The sequence below is a fragment of the Acomys minous genome, assembly GCF_964271855.1.
Source record: "Acomys minous genome assembly, chromosome: 16".
Lineage (NCBI taxonomy): Eukaryota > Metazoa > Chordata > Mammalia > Rodentia > Muridae > Acomys > Acomys minous.
This window is the reverse complement of record NC_140498.1, coordinates 77,844,771-77,870,005: the sequence shown is the minus strand read 5'-3', so window position 1 is coordinate 77,870,005 and position 25,235 is coordinate 77,844,771. Positions and strand designations below refer to the sequence as shown.

Below are 25,235 nucleotides of genomic sequence, written 5' to 3'. Positions count from 1 at the left end.
TTCTTTCTTTCTTTTCTTTCTTTCTTTTTTTTTTTTTTTTTTGGTGGCAGGACTTCTTACAGACCCTGGAACCCACTGATTTATAAAGGCTGGCTGGCCACAATCCCAGGGATCTGCCTGCCTCCACCTCTCAGCACTAAGATTCCAGGTGCAAAGAACCATGACTATTTTTTTATTGTTTGGTTGGAGGTTTGTTTGTTTATTTGTTTATTTTTGCTTTGTTTTTGAATGTAGGTTCTGAAGATCGAACTCAGGATACTTGCGCAGTAAGCACTTTATTAACCAAGATCTCTCCCCAGCTCTCGCCCACTGACATCATTTGTTTAATAGCTGGCAAATCTGATTTCAGAGGCCTCCTTGTCAAACACGTTTCCGGATGAACGCTATGAATAAAGAAGCCTAAGACAGTGGCTCGAGCTACCCAGGAGGAGTAGGGCTCTCAGGGCCAGGAGATTTCCTCTGGGAAACCCTTTCCCTGCTCCAGGCAGATAATGAGAAAAATGATGTCATCGGGGCTAAAATTAGGTTTTAGTGTTACTCTGTTGAGAGATGTGAAAGGTGACAGATAAGAGGGCGAAAATGTTTTCCAAGTGGCTTTTAAAGGCGGCCAAATATAACCGCTTCCCACATCAGTCTATTAAGGGGAGCACTTGAGAGATCTCCCTCTTCAAAAGGACTCTCAGAAAAGGCAATAGTGTGCTCCCAACCTCCTCCTTTGTAAGAGTTAGTCTTATGAGGGTCAGGCAAAGCAGGTCTGCAGCACGGCACCACCTCCTCCTGCTTGGCAAAGAATTGGGCGTCTAAGCTTAGTGCTTATTTCATTGGTTGCTATGGAAATGCCCCTGCTGGAAAATACTAGCTCACTACTAATAACATCTGGCTGGAAAGCAGACCAGGGCCCAAGTAGCAGAGGAATGCTCACGGATAGAAGACATAGGAAGATGCTAAGTCACTGTGCTGAATTTTAATTGTCAACTTGCGACAAGCGAGAGTCATTCAAGAAAGGAGTATCAACCTGAGCGACTGCGACTTGCCTACATCAGGTTGGCCTGTGGGTATGTCTAAAGGGACTGTCTTGCTTGTTAATTTGACTCATCCCACTGTGGGCGGCGCCATTCCCTGGGCAGGAGATCCTGGCCTGTATAAAAGTGGAGGAGGGTGTGCATGGGTGAATTCATTTCTGTCTGCTCTTCTTGACTGTGGATATAGTGTGACTGATTGGTTTGTTTTCTCGCAATGATGCACTATAAGCCAAATAAGCCCCTTCTTCCCCCAAATTACATTTCTCCCCAGGTTTTTTTTTTTTAATCAAATGCATAGAAATGAAACCAGGGCAGCAGCTTAGGAAGTGAGGCCAGGTGTAGTGGGGCTCCCCTGTAATTCCCTTCACTTGGGAGGCTGAGGCAGGAGGATCAGTGGTTTAAGGGGCAGCCTTGGCTAAACAGTATGTTCAAGAGCAGCCTGGGCTTACAAGAGACCATGTCTCAACCCACCTTTCTAAGAGTGAGGCAACTGGAGGTGCCTTAGGTTGATCCCTGAATTAATGGCTTGGAGATAATAATCAGGGTTATTCTTGATCAGATAATGATTAGTCACGTGGGGGTGTTGGGAGATCCCAAGAGCATCTCCATCAGGTTCAAGTATCTACTAACCACGGGAATATCAAATATCTTGGGGAAGTGTGGGAGGAAAATAAAAACGGGTAACGCCTCCTGGGTGGGGTCCTGACCAATGTCCTTTTTGGTTACCCAGCTTCCCCTGCGCTCCAAGCACTGACCATTCCGTTCTGCACCTGCCTTAAGGGAAAACACCCACCTTTCATATCTGCTCTTCTGTCACAATTCGAGTCTTGAAAGTCTACGCCTTGCAGCCAGGTGGACCCACTTTGTAACAGCTCTGTCACTTTAAGCCACTTTGCTTCCCTGAATCTCAGCGTCCTCATCTGACAAACGAGTGACTTTTCATGATGCTTTAGTTTGTTGAAGACAAAAGCAACTCATCAGGGCTGGCAAGGTGGCTCCGAGGGCAAAGGCACTTGCCACCAAGCCTTATGACCTGAGTTTGAAGGATTAACTCCTTCAAGCTGTCCTCTGACCTCCACAGACACACTAAGGCATACAAGGCAACAAAACAGTGCTGGGATCACAGGCATGTGCCACGATGCCTAGCTATTTTGCCTTTTCTCAGATAGGGTCCATCTATGTAGCTCAGTCTGACCCTAAACTCACAGCGATCTTCCTGCCTTCACCTCTCGCAAGTGCTGAGATTACAGGCATGCGTTGCTCTTATTTACTGGGCAGGCAGTCCAGATGATGTCACGCATATACAACGCTTTAGCCAGTGCATAACTGCATCAAGGTAGCTGGGGGGCTGGGCGTTTTATAGATGATTAGCTCACTGAAGAACCACAACAGCTCCTTGAGACAGGTTTGATTATTCCCATTTTACAGAGAGGAAATCAAAACGGTGATGACCTGGATCCCTCTTCTGCTAAGTGTTGGGTGAATTGGGAATCAATTCATGTCCCCGTGAGTCTCCGACACAAGCCCAAATTCCAACATGGCCAGGGCGCCACAGTGCCTCCTACCCTGGGGCAGCCATCTTAGATGGCTACCTTGCACACTCCAGCTACTCTGTGTTCAAACTTGCCAGGCCAAGCTTCCTCAGATGACTTCTGTATAGTACGGCTAGTCCACCAACAATTCTCTAAAAACCCTGAAAGCCGTTTCTGCGTCCTAATAAACACCTCTTCCGTTAGTCCTTCGGAGTCAGATTGAGGGTGGGGGCAGAAAGAAGAAAACGTGAGAGAAGACAGAGGAACCAGAGACTCATGTGGAATACACGTGAAACAGAAACAGAACGGGAGACTACTTGGGGGCAAGGAAAAGGACCAAAAACTGGAGAGGTGGGTGAGGAAGCAGAAAATAAAATGGTATAGGTGTGCATGAAAATCCCACAACGTAGGGGCTGAGGCTGTGGCTCAGTGGACAGTGTTCACCAAACCTTCACAACACCCCCCCCCGGAGTTTTGCATAAACTGGACACTATGTGTGTAACCCCAGGCCCCTGCAAAGAGGAGGAAGGGTGATTGGGAGTTCACAGTCTTTCTTGCTACAGATCGACTTCAAAGGCGGCCTGGACTATGTGAGACTGTATCTCCAAAACCAAGCAAATGGGCCAATGAGATGATTCAGCAGAGGTGTGGGGGGGTGTGTGTGTGGGGTGGGGGTGGGGGGTGGGGGGGCGGTGCTTGCTGCCTGACAATCCAAGGATGATCCCCTGATCCATACAGAAGGAAAGAACCAACTCCTGCAAGTTGTCCTCTGTCATCCACACTAGCACCCTAGTGCAGGTACACACACACACACACACACACACACACACACACACACACACACACACACGTAAATGTAATTTTAAAAGAAGATAAGTAGACAAGAAAAATCTAAGGAAATCCATTTCTCTGCCAAATTGAAAAAGAGTTACGAAATCAGCAGTAAGTGAAACTGGGTAAATATAAGGGAGCAATTAATTTTATGAAGGCCCGGGGATTAAATACAGGGATTAAAAAGCAAGTGGCTATAGGGAAACCTCTCTCCTCCAGAAGAGCCTGCTGGCTTTATCCCCAGGGCTATGAAAACGATGCCCATCTATTTGCAGTCACCCAAAAAAGCAGCTAGAGAGATGGCCAAATATGTAAGACAATTTACTATTCTTCAGCTCACAACCATCTGTAACTTCAGTTCCAAGGGAACCAAGACCCTGTTTCTGTCACACACACACACACACACACACACACACACACACACACACACACCATACCTATGCCAGCTTCCTGGGGCTGGCTGCACAGCCAAGTCCCTGTTTGCTTTCCTTTCTAAAGCCCATCTCTGTGCTCCCTCCCACTTACCCCTCCCTCTGGGAGGACTTGACTCCCAATAGGGCTGGCCAGGTAGTCCCTTGGTTTAGCCAATGAAGTATCTGAAAGAGCAAAACACTCCCATGTAAGCTGAAACTTGAGGATGTGTCTAGCAATGTCCTAGGGTGTGTCTCTGTTCCTTCCTGCCTCCAAAGGCAAGTGTCACAGAGGCGCTTGGTCCACAGCCCAGTCTCAGCTTAAGACAGGAGGACATCAGCTAGTTCGAACCTGCAAGCCTCTGACCTGTTTTGTTACGAGAGGAAAATGTAGCAAAGCAGGCTGCATGATGGGAGCTTGGAGAACGGCTGTGAAGGGCCAGGGCTGATACAGTACAGATGTTGAGTCACAGGGAATAGGTTCAGCACGGAAGCCTGTCCCTCATGGAGGCTTCCTGCCTCTGTGACAAGGACACCTCCAGCTTTCGGTTCCTAGGTCCAGTCAGTACTGGAGTTCTGTGGCTTGATGATTCATGTTGGTTGCTAAGTTGACAAGCTCTAGAATCACCCAGGACACAAACTTCTGGGCATGGATGTGATGGAGTTTCCAGATTAGGTACTGAGGCAGGATCACCTACCCTGAAGGGACCACCCCATGAACGGGTTCAAGACTGAATTGAAGGGGGGGGGGGAAATAAGGTGGGAGGGGAAAAGAAGGTAGAGAGACAGACAGACAGACAGATAGAAAGAGGGCTGACAAGATGGGTAAAAGTCCTTGCTGCTAACCCTGACAACATGAGTTCTAGCACAGGGACCCACTGTCTGCTGACTTCCACACACAGGCTGAGGCACTCATAAGCCCACATCCATACGCACAAGCCCACAAAATCTAAGTAAAGAAATAAATGAAATAAATGTAAGATTTTTTTTTTTTAGGGAGAAAGTGTGCTGAGCACCAGCATTCATCTCTCTCTGCCTCCCAACTGCAAATGCAGTATAATCAGCTGCCTTATGCTCCTGCCCCATGCCTCCTGGAACTACTACCATAGTACTGAACTGTGAGCCAAAATAAACCCTCCCTTAAGCTGCCTTTATTGGGTCTGTCCTACCTAGCTTTATGTCAACTTGACACAAGGTAGAGTCATTTGAAAGGAGGCACCTCAGTTGAGACAATGCCACCATAAGATCTGACTATAGGGCATTTTCTCAATCAGTAATCAATGGGGGAGGCTCGGCCCATTGTGAATGGTGCCGTCTCTGGGCCGGTGGTCCTAGGTTCTATAAGAAAACACGCTGGGCAAGCCATGGATAGGAAACCAGTAAGCAGCACCCTTCTGTGGCCTCTGCTTCAGTTCCTGCCTCCAGGTTCCTGCCCTGTTTGAGTTCCTGTCCTGCCTTCCCTCTGTGATGGAGTGTTACCTGAATGTGTAAGTGCAATAAACTCTTTCCTCCCCATGTTATCTTTGGTCATGATGTTTCAGCACAACAAAAATGACCCTAACTAAGACAGGGCCTTTTGTCGTAGCAACAAGAAAGCAACTAATACAGATTGCTACGTAGGTATCAGCAGGATTGGAGGACAAGAGGGCTGGGCTGCTCCCTGATAACCGACAGCCCTGTAAAACCAAGGGCCTGAACTACAGCACCCTACTTACTCATTAGACCAGTGGGATCTGAGTCAGAGTATCCCTGTCCCTGGAAGAAGCGGCATTCTGAACTGCCTGGAAGACCCATTAATTGTTGAGTTTCTAAGCCTAGTTTCAGAAGGCCTAAACATTTATGGTCACTAGCTAGACAGCGCTTAATGTTAAAAAAACAAAACAAACAAACAAACAAAAAACCCCAAAAACCAAGAATGTCCCATTGCCTACTTCTGTAAGAGATGGTCCACATAAGACTGTTAATTACCTGTACGGGGAATACAACCCTCCGCTGAACTATCCAGAAACTTTAGAAACAGCAGGAAACCTGCCTGCAACGTGTATCTGGGCAAAGGTCTCACTGGTTCCAGGCCACTCTCATCCCTCGAGAGGGTGTCTCCCGTTACTCTACAAAAATAAACTCTTTGTGTCTTCTTTACTATGATGGCTCTTAGAGTCTCCTCTGAATTCTTTCTATGTGGCTCACAAAGACCGAGGAGGCCAGGGGAGTTCAGAACAAGACCTGGCTGACACCGGGAGGTTTGCCCAGATGGAAAGTTTTGCTACAGTAGACACACAGGGACCCGAGAGAAAACTCCTCAAGGGGCTAGCTCCTTCCACTCCTATCTGCAGGCTTCACGGGGGTGTGGAAAAAAATCATTTCCAGGAGGAATGGCAGGCTCACGGCCTCTGAGGTTCTCCAAACACCAAGGTGTGGGCTGGGGCTTGGAACGTCATCTCCTGGCAAATCCAGCAAAACTGGGCCAACCCTTGGGATTCACTTCAGTGCAAATGAGGGAAATAGAGGGGGCTTGGGAGGAGTCATAGAAAAAAGGGGCAGCTAACTTGGGGAGATGGCTCAGTTGATAAAGTGCTTGCCTTGAAGCATCTCCCTGGACCCCTATTAAAAAAAAAAAGCTAGGCATGATGGCGCAGGCTTGTGATCACAGTACTGGGGAGGTGGAGACAGCTGGGTCCCTGGGGCCAACTGGCCAGTCAGACTAGGCTAATCTGTGATAAACTGCAGTATTAGGGAGAGACCATGACCAGGAAAAAAAAAAAAAAAAAAGGCGGTGGGGCTGAGGATGTGGCTGGGTGACTAAAAACGCTAGTCCGGCAAGTGCTAGGACCTGATTTTGGATCCCTAGAACTCATGTAAACTGAGATGTGGTAGCATGTGTCTACCACCCCAGGGCTCCTATGGTGAGATGGGAGGCGGAGACAGGAGAATGCAGAAAAGCTGAGCGGGGTGCCTGATGTCTGAAGTGACAAGCAAGAGACCCTGTCTCAAATAAAATGAGGTTGTCCTCTTCCTGTCACACATATGGCACTCTCAGAGACATGATAATCATACTCCAACGCCCACTTCTCTCTCTCTCTCTCTCTCTCTCTCTCTCTCTCTCTCTCTCTCTCTCTCTCTCTCTCTCACACACACACACACACACACACACACACACACACACACACACACAAATTGAAAAAGTGAGAATTCGGGCCCAGGTTCTCCCTGGTGGATTCAAGAATTGAATTCTCTTCAAACGAGAACAGTTCCTACTTTTTAAAGCACAGACTGGGGACAAGTAGGTAAAAATAGTTTGATGTTCGCTCCGGGCTAAATAAAAGACAGCTGAGTGAAAGTTCAGGCACCATGAAATTAATAAAATCACCGCTGCACCCTCTCCATTGCAGGCTCAGGAATAAATCGGGAGGAATCTGTGATGCACAGAGCGGCCTACTCAAGTGTGAATCAATCATTTTCTCCACTGACGTCGTCTTCTAGCATTTTCTTTCACAGTGTATTTACTGGGTTCCTAGTTCACTAAAGTTGCTTCCTAAGCCTGAGCAGTGCTGGGTTTTTTTGGAGTCATCGAGACCAATTTTGTTTGCTAAATAAATTCCAGGCAAGAGTACTCTGACTTAGGCCCAGGCAAGGCAAGGATCCTTATGTATGCTGTAAAACAATAGTTTAATGTTATCTGAAGAACTCACTGTGTGTGTGTGTGTGTGTGTGTGTGTGTGTATACACGCATGTGTTTTACTGCCAAAATAAAATAAATGGAATCAGCACACACATGATAACGCGCTCTTTGCTAACTCATACTAATTGCTGGGCTAATTGATGTTTGTTGAACTTTCTCCGTTTCATTGAGTGATTAGGTACAAAGCTAACAGTTGACATCTGTAGGCGCTTAACTGGCGTCTGTAATTACTGTTAATGTTAAATAATTGTTAGTTAATTGGAGTGGTAACTGACTGAATGGAATCCAGATTGTGAAGCAGAAAAAGAAACCTAGTTAAATAAACATACATTTTTGGGAGAAAACAACTTTTTTTTTCTTCTTCTTCCTCTTCTGTAGTTGTCAGAAACTAGAAATAACCCAGAAGCATGGGATAGCCCAAGGGCTCCCTGTGCAAAGGAAACCACGCCTGAGGCTGCGGGGTATGTCGCTGAAGAGGGAGGAGGCTTCCGTCTCTAATACCTTTCATTGCAGGTCTGTAACACAGACTTGATGTTTTAATTGCAGTAATTATTATCACAATGGCCTACTGAGTATGTCCCTTTCCTAGACTGCCAGGCTCTAGAATCCTGTCTAAAGGAAACACTGGATACTCACAGCCCTGAATGGGCTTTAAAAGGGGCTAAAGAGCATTCCATCTTTTGTGTCAAAACGGCTGGGTGTAAGGAAAACTTTCAGACAGCGGATGCAGGCAGGGATCACCCAATAAAGGAAGTGAAGGGCTTTCTAAGTGGGCTCAGAAATAAATCTGAGTATCTGAACATCCGTGAGAAGAATCTCTTGTTGGCTGGAGAGAGGGCGGCTCAGTCTCAGTAAGGTGTTGGCCACCCAAGCAAACAGAGACCAGGGTTCAGATCCCCAGCACCCAGATTAAAAGGGTGGGTGTGGTGAAGTTCTCTATAATCTTAGCACCGGGCAGGCGGAGGCTGCTGGATCTCTGGGACTCGCTGGCCAGTCAAGGTTGCCAGGTTCAGTGAGAGACTGTGTTTCAAAAAAAAAAAAAAAAAAAAAAAATATGGTGGAGAGCAACTGAGAAAATCACTGCTCATCATCTTCTTCTGGCCTCTACACTCAGGCCCACAGATGCTGTGTGTGTATATTCACAGATACACAACACATTACACAGTAACTGGTTCCCAAGGTGGCCACAGGGACACTCAGGATCTGGGGAGATGGCCTTCCTTCTTTCTTCTGGAAAGTGACAAGATGGCTAATGCTGCGCCCCACCCCCACCCCAGTAAGACTATGATCATTTCAGATGCTCTCAACATCTTACAACTAAATGCTTGTAGTGGGATACAACTCTTGCCTCTATTTCCCCAACACGTGTCCCCCCAACAAGTCCCCCCAGAAGGCCAAGTAGCAGCCACTGAATAAATGTCTTCAGTAAGGAGGCTAGGGAGATGTCCACAGCTACTGTGTTTACCACACAGGTTTGAGGACCTGAGTTGGACTCTTAGCATCCACAAAACAGCTGTCCATGGCAGCCCACATGCACACCTGTAATCCCAGCACTAGAAAACACGAGACAGGCCCCAGATAGCCCAGTCAGTGAGCTCCAGAGATAGGAAGAAAGCCTATCTCACACAGTAAGATGGAGAACGGTCAAGGAAGACACCCGGCAAGGACATCTGGCTTTCACGTGTGTGCATAGACTTGTGTGTCCAGAGAGAAGCACTTCCTCCCCACGTAGAATATTTCTGGTCTCTGCGGTAATTTTACACCCCCAGGACAAGGCATCTGTTTCCCAGAATTCTCCGGGAATAATTCTATACAACAGCTTCTGTATGTGAGAGTCAGATTTCCATAGGAAGGCCAATTTCCATGACAAAGGGGGCCTGATTGCATGCTATTTGTGGTATGGGGTGGGAGAAGAAGGAACTACTTCTAACTCCTTTGTCTCACATCAAGCACCAATTACCCTTCAATACTATTTAATTCTCCATGGGAAGATATTGCTATCTCTCAAAATCCCCAAGAAAGATGGAATGTGTGTGGGGGGGGGGGGGCACACATACACACACACACACACACACACACACACACACACACACTTATGTACATGTACTCCAGGAGAAAGAAAAAAAATAAAAAATGAACAATATTCTACCTTCTTTTTATCTGGGATTTAAGAGTCGATAAAAATAAAATTGGCTCAGTTTCCTGTGACACATTTCAGGTCTGGGCTTGACATAACAGTTTTCCTTACTCTAAGCCCAAGACACCACGAGGGGCTGTAAAATGGGCTCCTTCAGTTCATGGTAAAGGGATATTAAGTCTAAACCACATTCCCCCTCCTTAAGCTATACCACAGTCAACTGCATTATTTTTAGGTGGGGAACTACTTTAGGGGAGGGACTTGTCTCAAGAGACAATGCTGTCATTTTTTTTTTTTTTATATTCCATGTTGCCTTCTTTGTATTCAAATCAAGGAATCCTATCCCTTCAAAGTTAACAAATACAGTTACCGTTGTTGTAATTAAACAACTTACTAGACATAAAGTTGCTTGCAATTCCTTTGTCTTTCTGTTTTTGAGAGAGAGCCTCTGGCTGGCTTTGATCTCTTTATATATATATAACTCATTACACTGCAGGGGTTGGCGGGGTGGGGGGGTGGGGGGGGATGACGATACACGATGACCTTAGACTTCTAATCCTTCTGCCTCTACCACCACCTCTGGAGTGCTCTGATTATAGGTACGAGCCGTCCACATCTGGTTTATGCAGAGCCATGCATAGAAAGCAGGGCTCCCACGAAGCCACACACCCCTGCCCCAGCAGTATGTTCTGGTAGCCGCTTGCTCATCTCATCGCCTTGGATCTCAGTCAGTGCAGTAGCCAGGCTGTCTGTGTGATGCTGATAAAAGGCATACTTCTCAAACACTCAACAAACCTGTATTAGTGACTTTTCTGTTGCTACGATGATAAAACACCATGACCAAGGCCATTTTGTAGAAGAGTTTGTTTGGGTTTAGAGTTCTAGAAGGATGAGAGTCATCTTGGGTGGAGAGGCGTGGCTGCAAGAAAGCAGGACGCTGAGGGGATCACGTCCTTTGCTACAAGCTTGAAACAAGGCAGCCCAGAACTAGAAGTGGTGCTAGGCTTTTAATCTCAAAGGCCCACAGTAATATATTTCCTGAAACAAGGCCACACCACCTATGCCTCCCTAAAGAGTGCCATTAACTGGAGATCAAGTATTAAAACGGGGCTGAGGGGAGGTGGGGGGGGGGACTTCTCAATTAAAGCACTGCAGGGCCCTACTTTGCCTGTGTCCCATTGGAAATCCTGTTTCCACCAACACACACCCCAAAGCTCAAGTGTATCCCTGTGATCAGAGAGTAAGGCCTTGCTGAGGTCACCAGAAGCTCAGGTGACCACGCTGGTCCAAGTTCAGGTACCAAGCATTCTGTCTGGTACCTCACTTGGGGGGGGGGGAGGAGAGACACAGTATCCATGAGAATTCCCCATGATTGGCGTTGGGGATGAAGAGCTGGTAGGTGATGCCTCCCTGCTCCTTCACTTTCCTGAAGACAAGCTGTGTTCACCACAGGATTTGAAGGCTTCTTCCATCCTCCCTAGATCACTCCCCACCACCAACCTCACAATATACTAGCTCAGGGAACAGTCTGTGGCAGGATCTAAGTCTACATTGTGGGACTGTTGTATCATGGGGGGGAAAATTTCTCCGGCCCTAACAAGATCATCCCACATCCACTTTGGAGTAGAGATTACCTTAGCCTGGTAGTCATGACTGAGCAGAACACTACACAGTGGTAGCTAGGTCTTATGGCAATTGTAAAGGAGCTGTCAATACCCTGAGCAGGAGGATAGAAGGGTCAAAGGACCTTATCCAGGAGGTTAGCTATCACTCCCTCATTCCCTCCCCTCAGTTGCAAGGCATCATGGAAGATTCTAGAGTATATGGGCAGTAGAAAATTAACCAAAGGGGGAACTCTATGGCGTGGCTTCTACAAAGTCGTCAGCCATGATGGGACTTTTGTGGTGATGCAGCTGCTTTGGGGGTCATAAACACTGCCTTCGTCTGTGCTTTGTAAGTAAGGCCAACACACTAAGCCACTCGACAAGTGGGACTTTGGTGAAATCATTCATTACTTTGGTCAGTGGCTGGTGTCCTACGTAGTGTAGATAGACATTTATTCACGTAGTCACCCCCGGGAGAAGTTAATGAAGCAGGGACAAAAGTGGAAAGAGGGGCAAGAAAGTCACCAGGTCAAAGAAACTTCTTGCATCTTCTCCCTACAGCCTGCCTTGGTTTCCAGGAGGAACCCAGGGGACGGGTGGCAGCTCTCCTCTCCTAGCTGACAAGACCCACACAGAGGCTGGTTAAAAGCAGACACGATTGCCAGTTGTTCTCCTTCCTTGCCTGTGGGGCTTCGTTCTCTCCTCTCAGTTCTGCTCTGCATCAACTAAGGGTTTTAGAAAAGATTATTTACCTTGGCGGGGTGGACATGTTTGAACTTGTCTACCACACTGCCAAAGAAGATCTATGGGAAGCAAGAACGAACATTAAGGAGTGGAGAGATGGCTCAGCCGTAAAGGAGTGCATACCACTCTTTGGAGGGCCTGATTTTGATTCCCAGAACCCACCTCAAGCAGTTCAAAATCACCTAAAACTAACTCCAGCTACAGGTGATCAGATGCCATCTTCTGACCTCTTTGGGCACCGCACCCATGTGCATAAACCATTACACAGATAAATAATTAAAAGTTAAAAAGTAAATCTTTAAAATAAAAAAAAAATTCAAAGGTAATATATATTGGTCATGCTGAATCAACTAGAAAATTGTGTATGCATGTGTGGGTGGGTATCTAGTAATGTGTGGGTGTCTTTCTCAATCTATCCATCTCATTATTGTTGTTGTTGTTGTTAGTGTGTGGATGTTGTGTGTGTTTTTGAGCACGTGTGGGTGTGCCATGGCAAATGTGTAGAGGTCAGAGGACCCCTTTATGGAATTGGTTCTCCACTTCCACCTTTCCATGGGATCAGGGCATTAAATCCACCTGAGTGGAAAGTGCCTTTACCCACGGGGTCATCTCACAAGGCTTTTATTTCATTTATTTGAGATAGGGTCTCTCACTTGCCCAGTAGCTAGGCTGGGACCTCCAAGGATCTTCCTGTCTCTGCCTCCCCATTGCTGGGAATGCAGGAGTTGGCAACCATATCTGGCTGTTAATGAAGGATCTAGGGATCCAAATTCAGCCCTCACCCTTGCAAGGGAACTTTACCTACTGAGTCATCCATCTCCCCAGCTCCTAGAAGCTCCTTTCTGAAAACTGGGGAATTACAGAGCCTGTTGCTCCCATAGCTGTTCAGATCACAACACAGGGGCAATAAGTAAATCAGTCTCTCTCAGCTTCTGTCTCAGTGGGAAAGCCAATTTTTTTTTCCTTTGGCAGATGGCTGAATCACAAAGACAGAAGGATTCATAAAATTCACATGAACATCCTGTAAACATTTAAACACATCGAGATTAGATAAGGCAGCCATGACCTTGATTAAAGTTGAGCTATTTTTTTTTTAAGTCTACAGCGATAATCCCCCTAATTTGCAGGCTCAAACTCCTAGCTTCTTCTCTTGAAAGGCTCCCCCCTCTCATGGGTATGCTGTGTACATAAGCAAGCACATGCCACCCGATTAACTTGTTGTAAAACTGGAAGTAAAAGAGGCATCAAAAGAAGCAACATTTTGGGGCATCTATGCGGGTCTTGCCCCACTGAATTGGATTGAGCCTACAACACGGGAACATTTAAATAAAAATCAATTGGTAAGTTACAGAGAACATAGTCATCACACCCCTGTCTGCTCTAAGCCATGGCCCTTGCCAATGAACTGTTTCATCCCAACTGGAGATGCTGGCCCAGAACGAGGTTTGCTTAGGATTGAAAACTCTGCTGACCTGCAGAGACTAAAATGGCTTGCTCCAGCTCACAAGCAGAGTGATGGACTTGAGCCATGGCCCCTTGCTGTTGCAGCCTGGGGGCTCTAGTCTCCAAGCTGTGCAGACCAACATCAAAGCCGCCAAGTCCCTAGCCCCATGCCCTAGTGGGCTTGTGAGTTTAGCGCTGCCCTGCAACAGTGAAATTTTATGGACCAAATCTGCACACCCAGCAGACCACCAGGCTCGGAGGCATAACCTTCCCAGCTAACCCTGCTACTCGGACACCAGAAGACTGCCAGGCTCCTGCTAAGGACAAGGGGTGATACACTGCCCCGGAACATCTGGCTCTCAGCAGCGCCAATGTGGGACCTCCCTGACACTCTTGTGAAAACTGTTCGGTAAGAGAAGACCTTGAAGAGTTTCTCAGCTGTGTCTACTACCTGGTGTAAACCTGTCCTTTCTTGCAAAGCTATAAAACTCCATGTGTGTGTGTGTGTGTATTTGCATGTATCTATATTATGCATATATTGTACAATACACACATATATATGCACACACACAGAGATAGAGATAGATAGATAGAAAGAAAGAAAGAACTGACTGGCTTTTAGGCAAGCAAGTGGGCTTTTCCGAGTAACTTAAACCTGATGTGAGAGAAGATGACAGCTGAAGGACCAGTCAACCATATGTGCAGAAAGTGCTGCCGCTACTACCAGGAGTAAAGACAGCCGCCAAATCACACATGCCTAGTGGAGGCTCACTGGACCTGCCTCCCAGGAGTGACTAACATCAATCCTGCACGATGATCGTCACCACCCTGCCATCCCCATATGCCCACCCCCCACCATTTTTTGGGGGTGGGGGATACTTAAGGTTTTTTTTTTTTTAAGCAGTTGTAATACTAATGACCCTTAACAAAACTATCCTGCTGCTGTCTGAGAGTGCCCTTCACTCTCTTTCTCCAGGGAGGAGGGGCTGTGAGTACCAGGCAGTCTACTTCAGCAACACCTGTACTTGCACACTGATTCAGGCGCTTGTCATTCATGTTACCAATGGGAATTAGCATAAGGCATTAAGGGGAAACTCCAGGGGAGGGAAGAAAGGCCATTTTCATGGAAATAAGGGGCGAAGGAATAATCCGTCATCAACTAAAATGCTTATTTGTGTACGTTTCCCAAGCAAAGCTTAGGAGAAAAGCCTGTGTTGATTTTTAGTATACACAAAGAAACCTTAATCCTTTCAAGGCAACTGAAAATCACCCTCACTACTCTCAGAAAAGCAGCAGAGAAGAAAGGCACCCGGTCAGGGGCATGACTGTTCACAGCCAAATAGATGCCACACATCACTCACGGAAAGTAAACACAAATAAGAATGTGGGAAGTGTTGGACTGGAAACTCTCGAAGGCTGGGATGGGGTGGGAGAGAAAGAGAAAGAGGCAGGAAGCAGAGAGAGAAGGGGCACTTTAGCCATCAAATCTGTGTTCTCCTCCTCACGTTGCAAATTAGGGCCAAATCCCGAGCCAGCTTTGAAAGGGCCATAGCACCTTAGCACGAGAAAGACACAGTCCCAGGTGGTTGGAAGTGCATGTGTGTGTGTGTGTGTGTGTGTGTGTGTGTGTGTGTGTGTGTGTGTGTCTGTGTGTGTGTGTGTGTGTGTGTGTGTGTGTGTCTGTCTGTCTGTCTGTCTGTCTGTCTGTCTGGGTTGGGGAGGTCAAAGAGTCATGGAAACTGCTTTGGGTGGGGAAACCGCCCTGCCTCAGTTTCCCCTCCTCCTAACTTCCTTTTTATCAAAGACATCCTCAAGGCTTACGGCTCCTCTCCTCTCAATTAACAGGAGCAGAGAGCAATGATGCTTTTCCTATTCTTGAGGGAGATACAGTGTCAAGCACCCACATCAGGTTTTATTTTGCGCTTTTAGCATTATGGATTACAAATTTACACAAACTTCTCAGGCCACTAAAAAAAAAAATCTGATGAAATGTGAAGCTGGAATCACACCATGAAATTAAAATGCAGGATCATATTCAATACGACAGCAATTCTGGGAGTCCCAGCAAACTTATAAGCACACAGACCTCAGGTATAACTTTAAATATAATGCACTACTTAAAATCAAGGTAGATTCAATTGCAAAAATAATTGGAAGGCATAAAAATAACTGTAACATGGAAGTGTCTTCCTAACTAGTAAGCAAAAAGAATAAAAATTAAACATTTCAACAACGAAATAAACTTAACAATGAAATAAACCGCTGAAATGGATTCCCATTTCGCCCCGTGGGTACCTAATTCCTGGACCAAAGCTGGTCCAGCACTCCCACGTATTCTTAGTGGAACACGGGTTACCACAGGCCAGCACATCTTTATTTAGCAATTATCCTAGAAGCCCCTAAGCCAGGTTCTACAGTGGGAAGGCGAAGGTGGGTTGATGAAATCTGCGTCTTTCACATTACACACCTTTTGAAGCCAGTGCTTGGAGACTTCCTTAAATTTCATTATACTCAATGACACACCTGCAAATGAAGACTGCTGAAAAAACCCTACCAACAGTGATCTAGGGTGAGCTTTTCCCTCAATGTGCCTCGGCATCATTAGCCTCTCTTATCCTATCGACTGAGGTTTGGAAGGAGTAAGTGGAGAAGTGCGTATTTAAATTCTGCCCCCTCTTGCTCATTTATTAACTTTACAGAGAGAGAGCCCAGAGCAGAAGAAGGCTTGGTTTATGGCTATAACGCCGTGAATACTAAATACCTCACTGGTTATTGCCGGCTGAGGTACACACACACTATTTATAGCGCTTTGACTGCCGGGAAGTTGATAACTAACAATCAAGGCATTGTAAAAACATTCTTCTCTATTACAGCATCCGACATGAAATTAACACCACCGATCAATTTAAACGAGGAATCAGTAAATTCTTTCAAGATGAATTTTTTTTTTCTTTCGCGCGTCTCAAAAACACCCAGATGCTACTGTGGAGCCAATGCGCAAAATGGGGAGACAAAAAGACCACATGAATTCTCCTTCTCCTTCTCCTCTTGGACAAGGACAATGAGATGCATTTTTTTTTTAAGCCATTCCTTTAGAATAATAAAGGGGGTCTTACCTTTGTTTACAAGAACAGTGTTGAACAGTTTCTCAGAGCTAGCATCTGATGCCTGAAAAACAAGAAGGGAGAGTAAAGCGTTAAGGCTGCCAATTAAGACCTTCACCCACAGCACCATAGGCGGCTATGATTTTAAATCATTCGACTACATTTTAGGAAAAATGGAAGAGTCAGTCATTTCCCCAAATCCTCCATCAGGTGGTGCTGGTTGACTGTTGGAGAAAGGCCTGCACTGCAGCTATTTGCTAGGGGAAGAAAGGGGGAAAATCTGATTTTCAAAATATGCCCTTATTAGACATATTATCTGTGCAAAACATATTTCTATGAAATGGTCCACAAGGCAATTTAGCTCATTCACAAAATGATTTTCCAATTCCGTTGACAGATCATTATTTTGTAAAAAAAAAAAAAAAAAAAAAAAAAAAAAATTGTCTTTTGGGCTTTTTTGGGTTTTTTTGTTTTTTGTTTTCTTTTTCCACCAGATTTTATGTTTTTCAATTTTCTTCCACAAATTAAAATTGTGTATTTTTTTTTCGACATTAAGCTTTTCCTTACTAAAGTTTCAGCCAGCACAGCCTGGAATTAATTTGTTTTTAAAGATGTATTGATGATCCCGATGTTCAGTGTTTGTCATGGCAACCAGGCAAACCTCAATGTTTCAGATAAGAGCTGACCCTGTTTAAAACCTGGCCACTATGTCATCGTTGTGGCGTCCTGGTTTTCAGAGACCATGCCTGCTAATTATTACACAGACATGAGGGAAGTCAATAAGCCTGTTTAAACAGCAAGACTATAAAGTCACTTTACATTATATACTAATGTTCCAGGAAATAAACAGTGAATCGGTTTCATGAAAGAGACGGTTTCATGTTGAAGACTTACTGCTGACTTCTAGGACTTAGAAAAAAAAAAGGGTGAAATTAAGAAAGCTCAGTGCTCCGATTTAAAGACACCTTTTCGACAAGTCAATGGCCAACCTACACTCACTCATGCTGTGTCTGGCCTGTAACCCTTCTGAGACAACTCTTGTCTTTAATGCTTTATACGAAGACACACACATTTGTCAAAGCAAGCACAGAATGTTCAACAGACATGGGAGAAAGAAATATGGAGAATTAGGGGCAAGGGAACTTTGGCTTGCTCTGGAGGACAAAGAAGATGTTCCATGTAGTCTTCCAATGCCACATTGATGGAGATGAAATATTGCTGTGTATAACTGAGGGGAATGTTCCAGCTCACAAGACCAGGGATAGGAAAAAACAAAAACAAAAAACAAAAAATAAAATCTAACCTATTTTTATGATGGCTGGTTCTCATTTAATTCCAATCTTCCTTTTATATAGGGTGGTTCAAAGGGTTAATGGGATCAAGGGCAAAAACACAAAATATGTATTCAATTGCTTTCATTTGTGAAAAATCCTGCAGAGATTTCCCTTCCCCCTCTACTTTTGTAAGAATAATAAAGTACGCACAAAGCTTTCCTGATATCATAAGTAATGCTAAATGGAATTATATTATATTATAGAAGCATTTCACACACACACACACAAAAATCAGCCACAAAAGAAAGTCCCACGGAGGGTGTTCAGCATCAACCAGCGCAAGAATGCAAGAATAGTGAGTTACAAAGCCCTACTGATATATGTACACAGAGGTTCGTGAATCTGACAAAGCACACGGCATTTTGGTTGCACCTGGGGTGTCACTATACCCAAATATTAATGAGATTTCTATGCTTGTAAAATTTGCAGTCTAAAACATGTCAACTCAAAGAGTTTTTTGATTGTTCTTAAAATAGTGTGAAATGCTCTTTGAATGGTCATTAACAAGTCCCAGCTTGAAAGATAAAATGGAGTTAATATTTTTGAAAGAAAAAAAAAACAAAAACAAAAACTACACACACACACACACACACACACACACACACACACACACACTCAAGCAACACCCTGTCTCTCCTATTATTCTATAGAACTAAAATAATACTCAAAAATTTTTTGGGATTTTCAATTACAATGAGCCCAATGGGCCTAAAGAAATAAGTTTTTGGGTTTTTTGTTTTGTTTTGTTTTGCTTTTTTTTTTTTTTATTACTACTTTTTCAAAATGGCAAAAGCATAGCTAGGGAGAAGCAACTGGTTTAGACTGCATTTGCCCTAGGTATGGGGGCCAGAAACTGGATTAGGCTGTAGGTGACAGCCCCTGTGATTCTGTCACCTTTGTGAGCACCACTGGGGCTCCGAGTATACTCTCAAGTAGATAAAAAAAAAGTGACCCTGAGGACCTGATAATGTTATGACCAACAGTTATCAAGGAAATATGTCTGACAGACATTCCAGACTCTTGGAGCAATGCCTTTTAATGGAAGCTTTTGAGCCTTTCAATTTACTGTTATCGGTCACAAAGTGTTCAATTGTCTCTCCAGCCTTGGAGTAAAGGCATATCTTAAAAAGGCCTCCTTTGGAAAGGCAAAAACGTGTGCCTCGAAAAAGTCTTTCTGGTCCCTCCTTCTTCTATCTGGCCTTGTGGACCACCCCCACCACCCCCCAATCTAGATTCTTCAAGAGTCTCCCAGGCAAAGTCTTGATGGGTGCAAATTCCATGTAGATCCTTCGACTTTCCTCAAGTAACTTTCCTTCACTTCAACACTAAAAAAAAAAAAATCATTTGTACATGATGGCTTAGGAAACGGGTGTGTTGCCAAGCATGACGACCCCAGTTGGATCCCCCGAAGTAAGGACATAACGGATTCCTGCAAGCTGTCCTCTGACCTCATACACACACACTTTTTTTTTTTTTATCATTTGCACAAATCGCTGGTCTCCTTAACCGTGGGGGACGTTTTCATCTTGATACTTTAAAAAAAAAAGTGCATTTCCCTCTATAACTTGGATCGTTCCCCTAGCTAATATTTCTTTTTAAATTAGCAATGACGAATGCAGGTGCGGTAAGTCTTAACAGCAGACGCATCGGTGCCTTCCCCGCTTCTCTCCAGCACCCTGTACCTTTAGCCACACAGAATTTAATATATCAGCTGCCATTTCGTTTCCTCACCACGACTGGCTTTGATGAGTTTTATACACTCAGAGGCTGAGTCTAAAATTCCCAAAGAAACAAGCTCCTTGGGACATTTTACCGGAGGGTGGGTGTTATTTGCCTTTTATATCAGTACTTTCGATGGTCTAGAAGCCGTAGCTGGCGTGGAAAGAAAAGTTAAGTCAAGCAGATAGGCTAATGAAGATACCGAATAAAAATAAAGAAATAAAAAAACCGTACTGCGCACGGGTGGGTCTCACACATTTAGAGCTGCACCGGGATCCCCTTAAAAAAAAAACTCAGACCACTAAGGTGGCTCTCCAAAGCCGCACCCCCAGAAAGAGGGACTTCGGGAACAGCAAAGACAATCCTCTTGGAAACTTAAGCGCGTGTGAGTTCCTGCACCAGCCAGCTCTCCGTTCGCTTCCCCCGGGCTCCGCGTGTGCGCAAGCCGGAGGGCGGGGACCCGGAGCTCGGCTCAGGGACAGTGACCCGTCAGCTAGCAGCGCCCTGCAAGGGAGCCCATCCTAATGCGAGCTGGCGAAGGCATCCCAGCCTAAGGGTCTAGTGGATATCCTGAGAGAGCCATAGGTCCACTCCGGGAGGTTAAGATCATTTCTGTCGGCAAGGGCCTCCTGGGCAGGCGCTCACGGCTCACCGGCCGAGCCCAGCCAGCGAAAGGAGCCCGGAAAGTACAAAGGGGAGCGGGGGAGGGGTGGGGGAGGGAGGCTCGGCCCGCCAGACGCCAGCAGCCCGCCCCTGTTACCACCCTGGCCCGGCTGCGGCCGCAACAAAAGACCCCTCGACCCTTGCCTCCGCCCCCGCAACCGCGGACGGCTGGCGGTCGAGCAGCCCCACCCCACCTCCCAGGGGTGGTGGGCAGTGGTACCTGGTCGCCAGGGGTTCAGCAGTCTTGTCAACCCCAAGTTCATGGTTTGAGTCCTCCGCCGGGTTTCCTCCGGGTGTATCACCAAACACCACTGGGAGAGAGCAACCAAAACCCAGAGCGGAGAAAACGCCCAACTCCAGCCGGCCCAGCTAGGTCCGCAAGTCTGTGTTTTGCTAATTCCTTTCCAAAGTCTCAAAGCCCAGGCACGCGAACCAAATCCGAACCGGAGCCGCAACAGCAGCAGCGAGAGCAACAGCACCCGGCTCCTCCACGGCAGCCGGGAGTCAGCGCCGCGCGCGCACATCCAACGCAGCCAAGTCCAGGGCGGGTGGCGGGAAGATGGGGAGGGGGCCCGGCCCGCGCGCTCTCCTGGTAGCTCCTGCGGGGCGCGCGGGGGACCGGCTGGCTCAAACCGGGGGCTCAACTTGGTGCGCCCTGGGGACCTGGCAGGGCTGAAGAGTAGCGGCCCAGGAGCCGCCGCGGCGGCGCACGGAGCTAAGAACGAGGCGGCTGCGGCGGCGACAGGACAAAGGAGACCATGTGCGGAGGGAGGGAGGAGGGAGAGGGAGGAGGAGGAGGAGGGCGTACGGCGGCAGCGGCGAAAGCTGCTCCCCCGCGGCCGCCTCGGGCTCCCCGGCAGCGGGTGCCTCCAGTACGGCAGCCCCGCAGGCTGGTGTGATGGGTCCTGGGCCCGCCGCGGCGTGGCACCCAGACGCTCCGGGAGTCGCGATCTGCCGCGGGTGTAGCCCGCCTGCGGTGCGGAAAGCTGCGGTTGAAGCTGCTGCGAGGCGCGGAACTAGCTCCGCTCCGGCCTGCCTCTCCCGCCTGTTCCCGGCTCAAGTGAACTCCATCGGCGGCCCGCCGCCAGCGCCACCGGCTGCCCGGGGCTGGATCGGTGGCAAGGAAAGAGGTCCCTGGTGGCGACTCGGGGATACCTCTTTCTCCCGCCCTTGCTCTTGCGCTCTGGACTTCGCTCCCCGGATTGTACCGAGCGCGCCTTACTCCTGGAGCTTGCAGCTCTCGGAGCGGGACTTCTCGTCGCGCCCAGCCGGAGCCGCCAGCCGGTGCCACCGCCCCTCCTCCGTCCCGCCCCACGTGCCCCGCCCCTCGCCGCTCCTCCTCTCCACCCCGGCGCCCCGTCGGCCCCGCGGGGGCGCAGTCCCTGGGTGCCACACTGACAGCTGTGGCTCCCACTACATTCCGCCTCCAGTAGCAGATCGGGACCCCAGGTCCCCATGGCGCCTTTCCCTGCGGGAAGAAACCACGATGCTCTGTTCCCTTTGCAGTTACCACTTCCAAAATTTGCACTATGCCAAGGAAAGGCTACAAGGCCGGCAGCCTGGGGGTTGAACTGCCAGCCACACATGCAACAAACAAGTAGGGAGGGATGGACATCCAGAAGGACTGATCTTGGGCACACAGTAGGTATATAATACAAAATATGCATAGTATTGTTTGATACAGAGGGGGAGGGGATCAGAGTCTAGAACAAAAAGGTCTTGATCTAACCTCCATCCATGCGTCACAGTAGGTTTCACAAACTGACTAAATAGACATCTTCCCTCCACACAATTCTTCAAACCATCCGACTTGTGTACACATTCATACCCACCAAGTGGTGGCTGACACATCCCCTTTTGTCCAGCAAATATATATAGAGAGAGTTAAAGTCAAGCCAAAGCTTCATTCATGGGTGGTAACTCTATCACCTATCATCATGATGTCCCCTGGAGGCCAGTTAAGTGCCCTGGAGAGGAGACAGACAGACGGACGGACAGACGGAAGGATGGATGCATAGACGATCATTAATGGAGCCCTCAGCCATTTGAGCCACTCACCTTCTACCAAAATACACAGCTTTTCTCTTCATGTTTAATTATGTGTAGGATTCTCTTTTCCTCCTGCTCTTCCTCCCACCCCATTGTGTGTGTGTGTGTGTGTGTGTGTGTGTGTGTGTGTGTGTGTGTGTGTGTGTGTGTTCCTGTTCCAGTGTGTGAGTGACATGACTTGGTTGCTGGGAACCAAACCCCAGCCCTTGGCAAGAACAGCAAGCCACCCTTAACTGCTAAGCCGTCTCTCCACCACCAGCAACATGCTCCTTTCTTAGGTGGTTTGACGTCCTCCTTTTCTAAACCCCTTCCTGCCATCAGTGGCCCTTTGAAGGAAGTAAGGCATGCCAGGCCGAACGCATTTGCAGTTTTGCTTCCACCCCTGCAGTTTGGTGAGGTCTCTCCTTGGACCAGTATCCAAGGAGACAAACCAAACGGTGCAGTTAAGAGCAGCTTGGGCTGCAGAATGTAACGGTGGTGGAAAGCGGGAGGGAAGGCCCAGTTCTCTCAAAATGCTACTATGACCCAGGAAAAGTGGCTAGAGAAGAAAGAAAAAGGGAGACAAAGGGCAGGGCCCCTCTGGAGAGATGCAGTCTACAGAGATGTCATGGGAAGGGCTTTAAAGGAATGATGGTACCAAGATCCCTAACGCACAGGACTCAAAGTCCTTAACGCCAGTACTTGGGGAAAAGGATAGTGAATTCCAGAATGGTCTGGGGCACATAGTGAAAACCTCACTTAGTAAAATGAATTAAAAGAGAGAGAGAGAGAGAGAGAGAGAGAGAGAGAGAGAGAGAGAGAGAGAGAGATGGATGAACATGTCAGTGGGCACGGTGGTGGTACATGCCTGTAATCCCAGCACTTGGGAGGCAGAGGCAGGCGGATCTCTGTGAGTTCGAGGCCAGCCTCATCTACAAAGCGAGTCCAGAAACCAAGTCTACACAGAGAAACCTTGTCTCGAAAAACCAAAAACAAACAAAATAACAAAAAGGTGCACATGTCTCATCTCTTTGAAGTTACTTCGCCAGCACTGCTGTCATGGAAATCTCAATATAAATAGATAACAAACAAACAAAAATGAGTAAGTAAATAAATAGAACCTCGCCAGTGTAAAAGTGTTTGCCACCAAGCCTGACAACTGGAATTTCATACCGGAGACCTACATAGTATAAGAAGAGAAATGACACTTGCAAGTTGTCCTCTGACCTCCACATGTATAGATCTAATAAATGTAATAAAACTTTTTTAAACTTTTCAGAGAAGTGCTTGCTGCACAGCAACGTACCATTCTTTAATACAAAGTGTTCTTGGGAACCAGAGGTCTCTTTCGAGCCTTACCCTCTAGAAAATAAAGCAAAATGAAGTGTAGGGAGAACAGGTTGGTTTAACTATCTGCTTTGAGGAAAGGTGGCCTGTATGGAATTGTCAAAAAGTTAAAAAAAAAAAAATTCAAAGCTTTCAGTCAAGGTTTTTAGTCAAAAATTTCCAAGCAAAAGGAAAAGCCATCTTCTCAAGTTTCAATATCTATCTAAAGTCAAATAATTTTTTTTTTTTAACTTGGAAAGCTGAGTCAGAAGGGTAAGGAAGCTGAGGCCAGCCTGAGCTATAAAACGAGACCCTCTGTCAAACCAACAACAACAAAAGCAAAACAAACACAACGATTCTAACTCCATCCAGAGCAGCCACTCTCAACCTATGGGGTGCAACACCCTTCAAGGTGGAAGGACCCTTTCACGGGGATGAGGGTAGGGGGCATTGGGGGTGTCATCACAGACCATGGGGGAAAACCACAGATATTTACAATATGATTCATAACAGTAGCAAATTTACAGTCATAAAGTAGCAATGAAAATGATTTTACAGTTGGGGGGAGTTACCACAACATGAGGAACTATGTGAAAGGGTCGAACCATTAGGAAGGCCGAGATCCACTGATCCAAAGGGTTAATAACGGATAGTTTGAAATTTGAGCCGGTATACAGTGGGTAGGACCACAAGTTCTGGACTTAGCTTGGCCATATTAATAGAAAAGATTTCTTTAAAATTCTGGCCTTAGGTTGAATGTTTTGCATAGAGAAGGCTCCATTAATCTATTTGTATTTAGCCTCAGAAACATAATGAGCTTGAAGCAAGGCCCCAACAGAGTAGTGCTGGGAGGTTCCCGATACAGTTAAAGGAGGAGGGAGCTTTTACAAAAATCTATTCAAGCCTTTAATTTTAAATCACTTAAGCAGTTTGGAGAGAGCACGGAAGGGAAGTAATAATGTGCATACGTTCCTTCTCCAACTAGCCTTGAGTAGATGCCACTTAGTCTGCTTTTTCTTTCTTAATCTTTTTTATTTGGGGGGGCGGGCAGGCAGGGTCTCATGTATGCCTGGTTGGCCTTGAACTTGCTAAGTAGCAGAGGAGAACCTTCAACTGAGCTGATCTCATGCTACCCCTCAAGGGCTGGGATGACAGGCGTTGCCTCTAGCCCTGGGTGGCATATGTGGCACTGAGGGTCCGATCCACATGCATGGCAGCAAACACTGTACCAGCTGAGGCAAATCCCCAGTCCAAGACTGGACTTGTGTGTGTGTGTGTGTGTGTGTGTGTGTGTGTGTGTGTGTGTGTGTGTGTGTGTACATCCCTGGCTATCCTGGAAGTTGCTCTGTAGACGAGGCTGGCCTCGAACTCAGAGATCCACTTGCCTCTGCCTCCTTAGTGCTTGGATTAAAGGCGTGCACCACCACTGTCCAGCTAGGACCTGCTTTTTACAATGGTCAACCAAGAGCCCTGGTATGGGAGGCAGGAACAAAGAAGCTACTGGCTGCCAGAAAGGAGGGGTACACTTCTCTTGCCACAGTCTACCTTCCCTCCCCGTTTCTTTCTTTTACATTCTTCAGGCCAGGAGAATGCCACTCTTCCTGGGTTCCGGGGACTTTGTTGCATAGGCCAATTCCTTTAAAAGTGCAGATCAGGCCA

General features: G+C 46.9%; 1 protein-coding gene across 8 annotated transcripts in view; it reads right to left on the bottom strand.

The window, feature by feature from the left end:
- The window catches only part of AUTS2 (activator of transcription and developmental regulator AUTS2), a 1,106,846-nt gene that overhangs the window by 77,361 nt on the left and 1,004,250 nt on the right, over positions 1-25,235 (bottom strand). For all 8 annotated transcript variants that reach the window (XM_084762546.1, XM_084762550.1, XM_084762548.1 and 5 more), the window contains one exon: positions 16,519-16,570. In XM_084762546.1, the coding sequence (XP_084618672.1) occupies positions 16,519-16,570 (52 nt within the window). The remainder of the gene's footprint in view (positions 1-16,518; positions 16,571-25,235) is intronic.